The sequence below is a fragment of the Neolamprologus brichardi genome, chromosome 20 (assembly GCF_056152115.1).
Source record: "Neolamprologus brichardi isolate AB-2024 chromosome 20, ASM5615211v1, whole genome shotgun sequence".
In the NCBI taxonomy this organism is placed as follows: Eukaryota; Metazoa; Chordata; class Actinopteri; order Cichliformes; family Cichlidae; genus Neolamprologus; species Neolamprologus brichardi.
In genome coordinates, this window is record NC_142123.1 from 17808822 (window position 1) to 17823279 (window position 14458).

The 14458-nt window shown below is 40.6% G+C and overlaps 1 protein-coding gene across 4 annotated transcripts in view; it reads right to left on the reverse strand.

Annotated features, from left to right (window-relative positions):
- myt1a (myelin transcription factor 1a) overlaps window positions 1-12741 on the reverse strand; it is a 54173-nt gene extending 41432 nt beyond the window's left edge. For 2 of the 4 annotated variants that reach the window (XM_087833598.1, XM_087833595.1), the window contains exons 1-10: window positions 12499-12740; window positions 11054-11108; window positions 9919-9952; window positions 9702-9770; window positions 5862-6094; window positions 2450-3514; window positions 2256-2375; window positions 1505-1595; window positions 1049-1162; window positions 748-965 (exon numbers count right to left, since the gene is read on the reverse strand). In XM_087833598.1, coding sequence (XP_087689724.1) covers window positions 748-965; window positions 1049-1162; window positions 1505-1595; window positions 2256-2375; window positions 2450-3514; window positions 5862-6094; window positions 9702-9770; window positions 9919-9952; window positions 11054-11108 — 1999 coding nt within the window. In that variant the 5' untranslated portion in view covers window positions 12499-12740. Of the gene's footprint in view, window positions 1-747; window positions 966-1048; window positions 1163-1504; window positions 1596-2255; window positions 2376-2449; window positions 3515-5861; window positions 6095-9701; window positions 9771-9918; window positions 9953-11053; window positions 11109-12498 lie in introns of all 4 variants that reach the window. The other 2 variants (XM_087833597.1, XM_087833596.1) reach the window with 2 other exon arrangements.
- Window positions 12742-14458: the final 1717 nt, after the last annotated feature.

Consider the following 14458-nt stretch of genomic DNA (forward strand, 5'->3'; position numbering starts at 1 on the left):
AGAATGCTGCAGCTCGCCTGTTGACAGGGACATGCAAACGTGAGCACATTACCCCTGTTCTTGTCTCTTTACACTTGGTTGCCTGTCCATTTTAGAATTCATTTAAAAATTTTATTGTTTGCTTTTAAAGTTTTAAATGGCCTGGCTCCTTCTTACCTGTCAGACCTTCTACACCAATACAGTCCACAAAAGTCTCCCAGATCAACTGACCAGTCACTCCTTGCTGTCCCCATGTCGAGACTGAAACACTGGGGGGACCGAGCTTTCGCTGTTGTGGCCCCCAAATTATGGAATAAACTGCCCCTCCATATTAGGCTGGCCCCAACACTTGAAATGTTTAAATCACTTTTAAAAATACACTTTTTTTCAAAGGATTTTTAGGAGTCGTACCAGAGTCAGCTTGTAGTCAGTTTTAGTCAGCTGTTGGTCACTCTTAATCTTTTTATTTTGTTAATCTTATTCATTGTATATCTTATTGTCTATTTTACTCATGTTTTAATATTTAATATATATACTGCTTTATTTTTATCTTCTTTTTCATTTATGTATTTATTTTATTGTTATTTATATTTATTACTTTGTCTGCTTAATGTATGTTTTTTAACTGCTGTCTCTGTTTTATTATTGGAAAGCACTTTGGTCAACTTTGTTGTTTTTAAAGTGCTATATAAATAAAGTTGGATTGGATTGGTTATAAAAAGCCTGTAAGTTGTTAAAAAATAAAAGCAAAGTGAAATTGTGTCTTACTTTTGAAAGCTTTGGGTGATGTTTCAGCAGTGCTAGGTGTCTTTGGAATGAGCGTACGTTTTCCAAAAACCTGACCATCAAAGCTTGCATAGTCAAAAGACACCTTGGAGTATTTCTCCAGCTCCTTGGCCAGGTTTGCTCGAGGTGTAGTGGTCACCGTGTTGGGCCGGTAGCTGCCATACTGAGGGATCTCCAGCTGTTTGACAAAACACATGGGCCTAAAAAAAGAGCCCTGATTTAGGTACTGATACTTTAACATTGTATGAATCAATTAGTTGAAAATTTTGCTTGCATGTCTCACCTGAGCACTCTGTCAGAATTGGAAGAGGGTTCACTGGCTGAAGCCTGTAAATGAACCTGTTTGTCCTGGTTCTTGTTCAGCTTAGCAGCAGCGGCAATGGGGCAGCCGGACAGACTGATGGGGAGGCATGCCAATGATATTGCATTTAAAGAAATAAAATGCTCATCAATAGAAACTCACTGAATTGCTGGGAAAGCAGTGTAAGCAGGTGTGAGCACAATGAAATGTTATGCAGTATTATTTTGCAAATGTGTGTGTGTGTGTGTGTGTGTGTGTGTGTGTGTGTGTGTGTGTGTGTGTGCACTCAGATCTAGGATCTTTAAACTAAACTATTAAAAAAACCATCAGAATACAAGCCTCTTTTTACAAGTTGTTTTCTATAAAGTAGTGACAGTCAATTTCTGTTTCATATACTGTTGTAAAAAGTGTTCAGAGTGTATCGAGTGCTTTATTAACCTGCGATGTGTGTTGCGGTTGCTGTTAACATGGCCTTGGCCTGTGCAGCCAGGAGTAGGACACTTCAAGACGTTCTCATGCATGGCCAGGACTACAGACACACAGCAAGTGCAAACTCAGGTCAGTGCATTTATCTTTCATTAGGTGGTTTCACAGCAGTAACAGTAGTAATGTACGTATACACCTGTATGAGCTAGAAAAAGACAAGTGGCAAAGAGGCAAAGATACAGAATTTACAGCAGTAGTGGAAGTAAGAGTAATGGTAAAGCTGGTAGAGTTAATAATAATAATTACAACCTGATTTCCAAAAAAGTTAAAAGCCTATGTAAAATAGTTGACTTAATATGCTGAGGATGTGACGTCTAATGCTGTGGAACACCTCACAACTAATAAACCAACATACAGGTCAGGAAAAAAAAGCACCCCAAAAGTAAAGATAGGGATTCACCCATCTGTGAAAACCTATGATGATATTGTATTCTGAAATAACATTACTAAATATAAATTTGCGGGATGCTACCTAGAATTTGGTGATTTTATTATCTAGTCAATTCAGTGTTGGCCAGTCATATAGCACCAATCACCTTAAAGCACTTTAAATTGCAAGGTAAACACCCTACAATATTAGGAACACTTTTTTAGAAACAGGTTTGTGTGTTAGCATTATTGGTCAGTATTTATTAATCATGGTGATAATTCAGTGCACACATTTGAATGTTGGTCGATGAAGTTAATGGTAAGCTATACTTACTCTCTGGAGGGATTCTGTCTTTGTGAGGACATCCAGACAGACTGCGATGATGGGGATACAGCCCAGTCACATGACCCGTCCCATCACACCCTGGCGTTGGACACTTGACTTCCTTTTTTTCTGGAATTTTATTTAGATAGTGAACACCTACTTTCTATGCAAACACGTTCACGTTTGACTTTGCTGTTTCTTACCTTTGCTGTAGTGAGTGGTGCGGCGGGCTACAGCAGCAGCCTCTGAGCTCTTGCTGGATGATGTGTATGGTTGGTAGTCCAGGGAGCTCCGGCTCTCCTGGCCTTCCTTCACTTCCTCCGCCTTCAGAGCAATAGCCTGCTCCAGCAGCCCCAGGTTCCCCCGAGTCATATCCCAGTTCTCTGAGTCGTCTGTTATTCCCGAGCCCTCTGAGACACGATCCTGCTCCTCTCCTTCCTCTTCTTCCTCCTCCTCTTCCTCTTCCTCCTCTTCATCATCATCATCATCATCATCATCATCATCCTCCTCAGAGCGGACCTCTATAACCACTGTTGTTGGAGAGGCTTTACTGGAGTCTTGGTCCTCCTCTTCCTCCCCCAGGATCTCACTGTCTTCCTTCTCTTGTCTGTGATCCTCCCCCCCTCTCTCCCCTTCCTGTTCTTCATCCTCTTCTTCCTCAGTCATGGGAGTACAGATCTTTTCTTCCCTGAGCGACACCTCAGTTTCAGATCCCTGAGTGCGTGGACTCAAAGTGTAAGGAGTGTCAACCTCTTGGAGGACCTCCCTGCCTGTTCCATCCTCCTCTTCTTCTTCCTCTTCTTCCTCTTCTTCGACCTCTTCTTCATCAGCTTCCCTCTTATGCTGTTTTGACTCTTTGGCCAGATGGCCGTAATCACCACTTGAATACTGATGATCTGAGTTTTTCTGGCTTATCACTTGTCTTTCTATTACCCTCTCTTCTACAATATTCTCAGGACTTTTTTGCTGTCTATTTTCTTCCTCTTCTTCTGCTTCTTCCACCTCCTTTGTTTCTTTTAGATCAGGAATACCTGTTAGCTCTGTGGGTTCCGCAGATGGCTGATTCTTTGTCATCAGACAAGCATCCTTCACATCCTTTGTCTCTGTTTCCTCCTGCTGAAGGTCATCAGTGAGTGCCACAGGTTTTACTTCCTCACCAGCTTTCTCACTCACAGTTTTGTTGTCAGCCTTTGCACTGATGTGTTTGTTCATGTCAAGGTCAGCTGAAGGACACACTGCTGTTACTTTTGTCACCTGTGAGGCATCTGCTGTAGAGTTCAAAGTACAGATAAATGTCATTGCCACAGATGGTTTTGTCTGTGTCATCTCACAAAAACAAGCATTGTGACTGATCTTGCAGTTGACTTGATGTGATTTGTTTAGCAAGAGTGAAGTGAAGCATGCAAACCAAACTGTAGACCAAAGTCAACTGTTCAGGAAGTTGGCTTTGGTCTACACTCATGCCAAACTCTCCGCTATCTTGAAACTGTTCTGTTCGTCACAGTCACTGAAATACTGATTATGTTTTTTAATGTCCTTGTTTTTATACAAAGCTCATTTCTGTGACACTGGATTACATATGCTTTAATGTGTCTATATTTCAACTACAAAATGGAAACTCGGATCAGTTTCAGGTTGAAGTAAGGAATTACAACTACATGTACCTTTATCAATATTTTTCAAAGTCTACAATGTTACTTTTATGTAAGTAGGCATTACATTTTAAGATCTACTTCACCCACATCAGAGTAACATCAGAGTTGACAATGACAGAAATTGTAATTTTGTCTCTGTACACCACAAATGAGATTGATGTTAACAAAGGTCTTGCGCTATGTGTTTAGGAACTTTTATGCACAGCCCCTCCATTTTCAGAGGCTTTACAGTTTATTATTCCATAACAAATTACAACAATAAAAGATCTGAAAAAACATTCAATGAGAAGGTGTGTCCAAACTTTTGACTAGGAAATAAGTATTTGATCCCCCATCAATCTGCAATATTTCTGGGTCCCATTTATATTTTATACAGGTAACAAGCTGACATTTGGAGCCTTTTCAACTCATTACCTGTATAAAAGACAGCTGTCCATAGAAGCAATCAATTGATCCAGATTCCAAACTCTGCACCATGGCCAAGACCAAAGAGTTTTCCATGGATATCAGGGACAAGATTGTGGACCTACACAAGGCTGGAATGGGCTACAAGACCATTGCCAAGCAGCTGGGTGTGAATGTGACAACAGTTGGTGCGATTATTCGCATATGGAAGAATCATAAAATAACTGCCAGTCTCCCTTGGTCTGGAGCTCCACACAAGATCTCACCTCGTGGAGTTTATGAGAATAAGAACGGTGAGGAATCAGGCCAGAACTACTCAAACTTTGAAGTTTGTCACCAAAAATCTCAATGTTTCAAAAGAAGACTTGGTGAAGGTGTTGTGGTCAAATGAGACCAAAACCGAGCTATTTGGCATCAACTCAACTTGCCATGTTTGGAGGAGGAAGAATGCTGTCAATGACTCCAAGAACATCATCCCCACCGTCAAAGATGGAGGTTGAAACATGCTTTGAGGGTGTTTTTCTGCCAAGGGGACAGAACAACTGCATCACATCAAAGGGAGGATGGATGGGGCCATGTACCATCAAATATTGGGTGAGAACCACCTTCCTTTAGCCAGGGTATTGAAAATGGGTCGTGGGTGGGTATTCCAGCATGACAATGATCCAAAACACATGACCAAGGCAACAAAGGATGGGCTCAAGAAGAAGCATATTAAGGTCTTGTGTGGCCTAGTCAGTCTCCAATCCACAGAAAATCTGTGGAGGGAGCTGAAGGTTAGAGTTGCCAAACATCAGCCATGAAACATTAATAACTTGGAGAGGATCTGCAAAGAGGAGTGGGACAAAATCCCCCCTGAGATGTGTGCAAAACTTGTGGCCAGCTACAAGACACGTCTGACTTCTCCAGTTACCAAAAAAGGTTTTGCTATGAAGTACTAAACCACGTTTTGCAAAGGGATCAAATATTTATTTCCTTCATGAAGATGCAAATTAACTTGTAACTTTTTTCAAATCCATTTTTCTGGATTTTTTGGTTATTGTTCTGTCTCTTACTTTACTTTACTTTACTTTACTTTACTTTATTGATTTCAAAAGCTGTTGGTAGTCCCCCGAACACGTTTTAAAACCAGAGCGGTGGCCCCAAGGTTGTGGAATTCTCTCCCTCCATCTTTACGTTGCCTGGATTGTATTTATTCTTTTAAACATCATCTTAAGACTTATTTATTTAGACTAGTTTTTATTTAGATTTGTGCTGTATATTTGATTGTACTGTTTTATGTTTATCTGTTTTATATTATTGTGAAGCACTTTGTGGTTTTTATCCTGTGAAGAGTACTATATAAATCAATAAAGTAAAGTCTCTCATTGTTCAAATAAACCTGCCATTGAAATTATAGACTGACCATTTCTTTGGTAGTGGGAAAACTTACAAAATCAGCAGGGGTTCAAATAATTGTTTTCCCTGACTGTACATACTTAAAATAAGTATGTATACAGGAGCCAGTTTAGCTTGGCGGGTAAGGAGGCAACTGCTCTAGTTTGAATTTACTCACTTTTTATTGACTCTGGCCTGCTTGTTGTTTTGGCCTTCTTGTCCTTGTTTTCTTCATCCCCTTCATTCTCTTTCTGCTCCTCCTCTTCCTCTTCTGCTGTGTCACTGTCTGCAGTCAACCCTCCATCTGCTGCCTGTTTAGCAGACTGATTCTTTCTCTTGGGAGCGGACTGGTTCTCCCCGGCCTCAGCCTCCTCCAGCTTCCTTTTCTTCACAATTGGGCAACCAAGTATGCTGAAAAGAGAAACATGGTTACTGATGTGTATAATGTCTAACAGGTTAACAGAAGAAAAAGAAACCTAACAAGTAGTTAGTGTTCTGTCACATACTATATTGAGGTGTGTGAGCAACACTGGAGAGTCTAGATACTACTAGCAACAAAGTTTTTAGTGGCTTTCCTTCAGGTACTCTGGCTTTCTCTCGCAGTCCAAAGTCATGCTTGCTAGATTAATTCATAATTCTAACTCGGTTTTAATTCTGAATACAAGTTAGAGAAGGTGCTTAATCCCTAGCGCTTTATGTTTGATGGTGTGATAGTTTTGAGCTAATGTTTGTTTATGCCATAGTTCCCAGGTCATTGACCCAGCGTTTTGTGTTTAGTGAACTTATTTGGGGATTTGTTCTGTGAAGACTTTCTAATTTTGTTTATCATAATATTTCTAGTAATTCTGTCATAGTCCTGTTTTGTTTTTTTTTTGTCTAAACTCTTAATTAAAAATGTTAGTTTTAGTTTTAGGTCAAGTATATTCAGTTTATGTTTTGAGTCCCTTGTATTTTTGCCTCCCTTTTCTCCTGTGCCCTTGTCTTGTCTGTGTTTAGTCCTCAGTCAGTCAGTCTTGTTTCAGTGTTTACCTTTCTGTTTCTATGTCAAATCTGTGTTTCTGTTGCCATGTCTAGTTTATATATGAATCTGTTGCCTGCTCAGTTATTTCCTGTTTTATTTTGATAGTTCCTTGTCTCTTGTTGTGTTGGTATAGTGGTAAGGCTACACACACCTTTGGAGCGATGTCTGCAGCCTGTCCGCAGCTCAGACACAAGCATTTCGCTGCATGTTATACTGTGTATGTGACAAAAAAAAATGAATTGAAAGTACACTATGTTCAGTTTTGCTTCTCCTGTCTATTTAGTCAGATTCAGTTCAGCTGTGCTCTTCAGGTGTCTCCACTTTGCCCATTTGCTTTTGTGTATTTAAACCCTCTGTATTGCTTGTTGCATCATCCCTCATGCTTCTCCTGTGTAGTCCTCTGCTTTACGTGTCCTGGTTCAGTTCTGACCTGGCTCTCTGTTTATCTCTCTTCCTTGTAGGTTACAAATAATAAAAGTTAAAGGCTTTCACGTCCTGTCTCCTGTATCTTGCACGTTGATGCCAAAACCTGGCTTCAGCACAGCAACACATGACAGAATATTTGGCTAGACAGAGCTCTGGCTTTTTGTCACCCTGGCTACATTGCAAAAAATACAAATAATGGTCACAGGTAGGGATGGGTATTGATAAGAGTTTCACGATTCGGATTCCATTTTCGACTCTGTTTAACGATTCGATTCTTTATCGATTCTCTTATCGATTCTTTTTAAAAAAGGAGAACACTAAGGTCGATTAGCTTAGAACTTTGTTTTATATCTTCGCTTCTTTGTTTTATATCTTCTCTATATCTTCAGGAGTAACATGGCCTTACAAACCCAACAGTGAGATCTTAAGAGATCCACAGCCTACGGCTCTTCAATGGGGTGTCACAGGGTCCCCAGGAAAAAAAAACTGTAAATGTAAAATAATAAAATAAATATTCTTCTGTAGCAATAACAAAGTATAACATAAATTATTCAGTAGCAATTACACAAGAATATCCAGTAATGTCCCTGCCTACAATTAAACACATTCACTTACTAAAAAATCAGGGGCATCTGCTATGGCAAATGGGTGCAAGCCTTTGACCACAAACTTAGTCACTGCTCGGTGACATTCGTCTATCCTGGCCTGAAAGGAGACGCTACCGGTAGACTGCAGTGAGAACTGCCAGCATCTGAGCCAGACTCGGTCTGTCTCTCTCATCATGGTCACCTAAATGCAGCGTACAGTAATGGCAGGTTTTGTAATAAGGCAGATCGCGTATTCGTAGTGTTTCCTCCCTTAAATTAAATATCTACTTTTCAAGTATTGCAAGTTGCCCTGTTATCATCTGTTCTCATAAAGTATAATCAAACTTTTGAGCGTTAGGCGCCGTGTTTCCTGCCAGGTAAATGACGCTCTGCAACGTGGTGACGTCATTCGGGGAGACTGAAATCAATAAGGGAATCATTTGCAAAACTGGCAAACAGTTCCAAGGAATTAAAACAGTGGGAACCGGTTCTCAACAAGAACTGGTTTTCGATACCCATCCCTAGTCACGGGGCCTCAGACCCAGGGTTTGAGTTTCTCTGTGGGTGTGTGATTCTCTGTCTAAGTAAAACAAGTAAAACATGGGGCTTTTTAAAATCGTTCCTCATCTTGTGAAGGCTAGTCTTCACAGATCTGATGAGCCTCCACTTTGCCCACTTTGGCGTTATTCTAAGATTTTTCCACAATTTGCATTTTTTTTCCTGAATGATGAACTTTGCTTATTTTTACTTCTGAGAAACACTGCCTCGCTAAGATGCTGTTTTCACAGTAAGTAATGTTACTGACCTGTTGCCAAGTAACCTAATTGGTTGCAAAATGTTCCTCTAGATGTTTCTTTTTTAGTACCACTTACTTTTCCAGCCTTTTGTTGTCCTCTTCCAATGTTTTTAAGATGCGTTGCTGACATCGAAATTCAAAATGAGGTTATATTTTTCATGAAATAGTAACGTTTAAACATTTGTTTTCTGTATTGTATTATGAATAAAATATGAATATATGAGCTCTACAAATCATTGCCTTCTTTTATTTTCCTCTTACACAGTGTGCCAATTTTTTTTTAAAATTGGGATTTTACTTGCACTTTTTCACCTTGCTCTCTGTCATTTTGTGGAAAATGCACATGAACCTGCTGATATCAGCTCTGCAACAGTTTGTAATACAGTTAGTGAAAAACAATAGTTTGTCAGGGCAGCAATATCATCAAATATGCTTGGCAAGTTGAATCAAAACAGTGGAGCTCAAAATGAGAAGGACAGAATACTACAGCACGAGTTCCAAGACTTGGTGACATGTAGTTTGTGTTTTTGTAAAGAACTGAATCATTGTTACCATTTATGTATTGAATGTATGCATTCATACTGTAATATGTGTGTGTAACATACCTAGAAGGGCTTTCTAAAATGCATGTGCTTGTTTGGTATGATAACCTTGTCTAGCCAGTCTATGAGGACCTGTGGTCAGTGTGTTTTCCTCATTTCTTCCATTGTTATACATATTAGGGTACAGTTACGTCAGCATGGCTAAACCTGGTTTAGGTTTATGGTTGTCTAGTTGAAGAAGATGGCATGAGTTTATAGCATAAGCTTAAATAAATATGCCTGTTCCCCCCAACCTCTGACTAGGGTTGCTGTCCATGGTGCTGATGAGAAGCCGGAATGACGCTACTGATGCTTTGTATTATAACTATATGATTCTATTTAATCACTGTATTCATTGTGTGTGTGCGTGTGTGTGTGTGTGTGTGTGTGTGAGAGAGAGAGAGAGAGAGAGAGAGGGAGAGCGTGCAAGACTGAGAGAGAGGGGTTTTTTTGCTCGGTATGTCCTAGGGGTAAGGACCCAAAAAATGGCACCAGAGCCTGTCACTGATTTGTTACACCTAAGCTTTCATATACACACTATGTACTAGGCAGCATGCAGTCTTTCATGATGACTGACTGATTTCTTATATATATTTAACAATCTTACCTCCTGTGTCGTGAGTACCTTCCACTGACATGGCCTTTACCATCACATCCAGGAGTGGGACAACTGCTACTGACACACATCAAGTCAAAAGAAATACAATTTTTTTACACACTATATATATATATATATATATATATATATATATATATATATATGTATATATGTATATATATATATATAAGTATAACTTTTTATGCTGAGTTATAAACTCATTTACCTTAAGTCTTGCTTCATTTCTTGTGCCACCAGTTCTGATGAAACAGGACGACATGTTAGATACGGATATAACAATAATTTGGCTTTAACTGAAGTGAAAACTCTGGGCCTATTATCTTGTGAGCTCTGCTTATAGTCGACATGGTTTGCTTACTGTAAGAGATAGATGACATCTTCTCCATTACAATGTAAGTTGGAGAATTAGAGGACATCTTGTCCCACAGAGTGACAAGATGTACTATTATTTTTTTACACATAGCATGCCATTTTTTTGTTTCGGTGTCAATATTTAAGATTATATGCAGGTTAATGACACATGATAATTTAAAATACTAATGCATAACAAGCATTTGTCACAAATGATAATGGTTTGGAGAGAGTTCTATCCTTCAGCATGCATGGCACAGGAAAAATTGTTAAAATGTGTGTTTGGTAAGTTCTGAGAACTGCTCTGAGGAGTGTGCCAAGGCAAATGAGAAAAACAAGATAATGATAAAAGAAGAAGAGATAAAAGTGACCATCTGCTTATTATCAGCACACAGTTCAATGCCAGCATCCATAGGAAGCCTGCACCCTGTGAGTAGACCACAGTCTATGCGGTGGCTGTAGCTCGGGTGGTAGAGCAGGTCACCGCTGATTGGAAGGTTTTTGGTTTGATCCCTGGCTCCCCCAGTCTGCATGCACGATACTAACCCCAAGTTGCTCTCTGATGCATTCACTTGAGAATGTATGTGCTAGTTAGCTTCTTCTTTTTTTCTAAAAAGCATAGAAGAAGGTGCTTCTGTGAATGGGCATGAATGGGTGAATGTGACATGTTGTATAAAGCGCTTTGAGTGCTCCGGGAGAGTAGAAAAGTGTAAGAATAATAATAAGTAAGAATCAGTCCATTTACAACAGTAAAGATACATCCAAGCAACACTCCAAAAACGAATTTCATCTACAACAGCTACAACTGTCTTGACTACTGCTGTAAGTAGCAAGGTCTGGTAAGCAAGTGTGTTAGTGTTTTCTCAGTACTCCACCCTCTTTGTCATGGTGAAAATGATAAGAGCTTTATGCAAACTATAGCTTTCATTTCAACATTTTTTTAATGTATTAGAAATTTTATTTGTGTGTGTGGGTGTGTATATACTGACCCCGGATGCCTTTGGAGCGGGTTCGTGTTCGTGTCTCTGTAGTGTCTTGACTCATCTAAGTAACAGAGGGACATGAGTAACATTCACAAGTAAGGAAGTCTAGCACATACAGTCAGACAGACAGACAGGCAGGCAGACAGATAGGTACATTGTCACTGAGGCTTGTCCTCTCTGGCTGACTGGTTCTGTACTAGTCCACCGTGGGCTCAGAGTCTGAACTTTGAACTCATTTTTGCTGGATAAAACACACAAAACACACAACACCACCTTGCAGTCAGCTAGTGTTGTAGGACAATTATGTTATACACTATATTAAGCTGCTGCTTATATTCTAACTAAAGATCTTTAATCTTTCTCTTGTGAATCCCACAATTTTATGGAGGTAGAAATGTGAAAACTCTACTTTTCTAAAAGAAAATCTTTCCAAAGGTACCAGAAAATGTGTATTTCGGAGAAATATGTGGTTGCACATGGGTCTAGTATACTGTACATGCTCAGACAGCAATGTAGCATGTCACTGGGAACACCAAACATTAGCTGTTGCTGTTGTGTGTTGTATGTTTATATAGTGAGCGAATTCCACATCCAAACAGATTTGACCAAAATCTGTAATTTGATTCTCATATCAAAAAACATCAAAATCAAATGTAGACAAATATATTTCTGACGTAATGATTTACTGCTATCTATTTAGCTTTGGAAAGATGAGCTTGAATTATTTCAACGGTCTTGTTGCAGATTGAGCCACTTTTCTTGGCTAAAGTTAAAAATCATTGGACGGCAAGAACAATACAAATATCCATTAGTTCAAAAGTATGACTAAATTATTTCGTGAGGGGGAGCCCCGTTTTGACACTGACAGTATCCAACGCAGACATGCTGTGTGAGCGTACAGTCTAACTATTCAAATATTCCATTAGTAAACAGATGGACTTTCTGATCAATGCCCGTGATTTTGGAGCTCAAAGTAAAGCAGGCTACGTCCTAGAAGGCAGTCGACAGCAGTCAGCTGTAGACGTGACAGATCGGGATTTCAGGATGACTAAAGTTTCAGGTGACCTCATCCTGCTGAAAGCTTTGTTTCACGTTGACAGCATTTGACAAAAAGAGAAATGAGAACACAAAGTGAGCTACAGGCCGATCGGCTGAGCACCACCAGGCCTGCGGCCGGCGGAGGACGAGCTGTTCCCGTTTCGGGCTCTCACTTCTGGGCCCGCCAAAGAACCGCCGGAAACGCCGAGCGGCCCATAATAATAATCGGATGAAAAGGCAGATCTCCAATGATTCTCCGTGGAAGGAAACGAGTTAAAAACATGGAAACCTAAATACGGCCTCGCTTCATCCGCACCCTTCGGCACCAAATCCAGCGTCACAGTCTGCAGCCGAGGCCTCACAACATCCACGCATACGCTGCTCTTTGTCACGCAGACACAGCTCGGCCTTACCTTACGCTCAGACTACTGCCCTCCCCTCCCCCCTCGCAGACACATATCCGGGCAGACGGACGTTCCGGTAACGCTCCAACGACTACGAGCCCGAAATAGGTGCGGAGCCAAGCCGTACACAGGGGGCCGAGTCTGCGAGGCGGCAGCAGCAAACCGAGCCGTTCAGCACCCCGGACAGAGACGGCCGACTCTCCAGCACCACGGACAGAAACCCCGCTGCACTGCCTCCTGCAGGAGCCCAGGAGAGCTGCAACCGGCCCACCGGGGCTGGGCTCCCCCCTCGGCCGGCCGCGAAGTGCCGGAGGCAGCCAGTATTTAAAGAGCCAGAGCCAGCAGAGAGGCCGGGGGGGAGACGACACGCTCCTCTCAGTCCCCGCGCAGCTGAGGCTGCAGCACTCCTCTGACAGAACTGCATTCTGCTGGACATTGTCAGCTGCAGAGCTCAGCTCACAGACATCAGAGACAAAGATTTTGTTCTCCCTTAGTCTTGAAACAGACCTCATTGCTTCATTCATTGCTGATGGTGCAAAGATCTATCAAGACCTGGGAAAATAAAATAAGACAAACAAGCAAAACCCAGTTTCCTCAGTCCCAACGAGCTTGAAATTCAGTGTTTGACCACCTTTAATCTTTACACAGGCTGAACTCTCTTTTAGGAACACTTTCCTGTAACTTCTGTAAGTGTCTTCACAAATAGTTCTCAAGGGTTCTTGAACAACATTCAAAGCTCATCTCTGGGCCATATCTTTACATAATGGCAACATGTTAAATAAAAATATCAAACTTTGATTCATCTCTACATAAGTCCTGTTGCCTCTGGTTTTTAGTTCATCTGCCATTTCTCTCAGTTTCCTTCTTATTAATGGCTTCTTGATACGGTACACTATACTTTATTGTCCTCTAAGGCAAATTTTACAGAAATGTGTAAAGTGCTGTCACAGAAACTGCTTTTTAAAAGAGCCAATAAACATTAAAAGAAAGACTAAAGAAATACCAAACAGAAGTGGATCTATAATGACAAACCAACCAGCTTAAAAGCAACCAATACTCCACAGAAAACCCCTGTATTACACAAAGCTCTGATGTAAAAGCTTGATTGGTGTAGGGACAAATGAAACGTTAATGCTATTCAGCCACATTTTAGGACTCTACTTTCTGCCAGAAGCCAAGAGCTCATACTTAGGATGTGGAATAGAGCCCTGTGTGCCTGAATGAGTACAGACTGCTCATAAATGACTGAAGGGAGAGGTCTTCGGCCCTCGGCACTCTGAAATTCAATTTTGCCTGCACAGAGAAACTTCCATGATACTCGATGGTATCCCATGCCTTGAAAGCCACTTTTCCTCTGAGACAACTTCTAATGAGTCTTCAGTGAACAGCAGATTGGATGCATCTCTCAGGTCCTGTGTCAGGTCTTTGCTGGATCTTTTCCAGTTTTTGACTTTCAGATACTGTTTATCTGCTGTAGAGTTTTTAAAAACTCTAGCTTTCTCAGATGTTTTAGAGACTCCCTGCACACCGTTCTGAGATATGCCAAGTGTTCAACAAAAAGAAAATGGTCAAGCTAAGCCTGTTGATACAATTATTAATTAGTGCCTGTCAAATTGTGTTATCTTTGGCATTTTTCATAGATTTAACTCAAGAAATGGCGACAAATTCCTTGTTTTCATTACAGGCTGCCCAAAACAAAGTGTCTAAAGATATCACTGAAGATTGGTTCTTTGCTATGTTTTCTGTTATGTGTAGACAACACTTATTTATTCCTTTCCTGAATTTCCCATAATTTTCTGCCATAGTTTACGTCAATGTGTGTATACGAGTGTGTATGTTGGGTAGGAGTGGGTGTAAGTGTGTCTTTTGATGCTGGAATGATTGATAGGTCAGAAATAATGATTGAACAAACAAATAAAAAAAGCATATGTGAAAATGTTGATTTTTTGATTTTTGAATATCTGGCTCC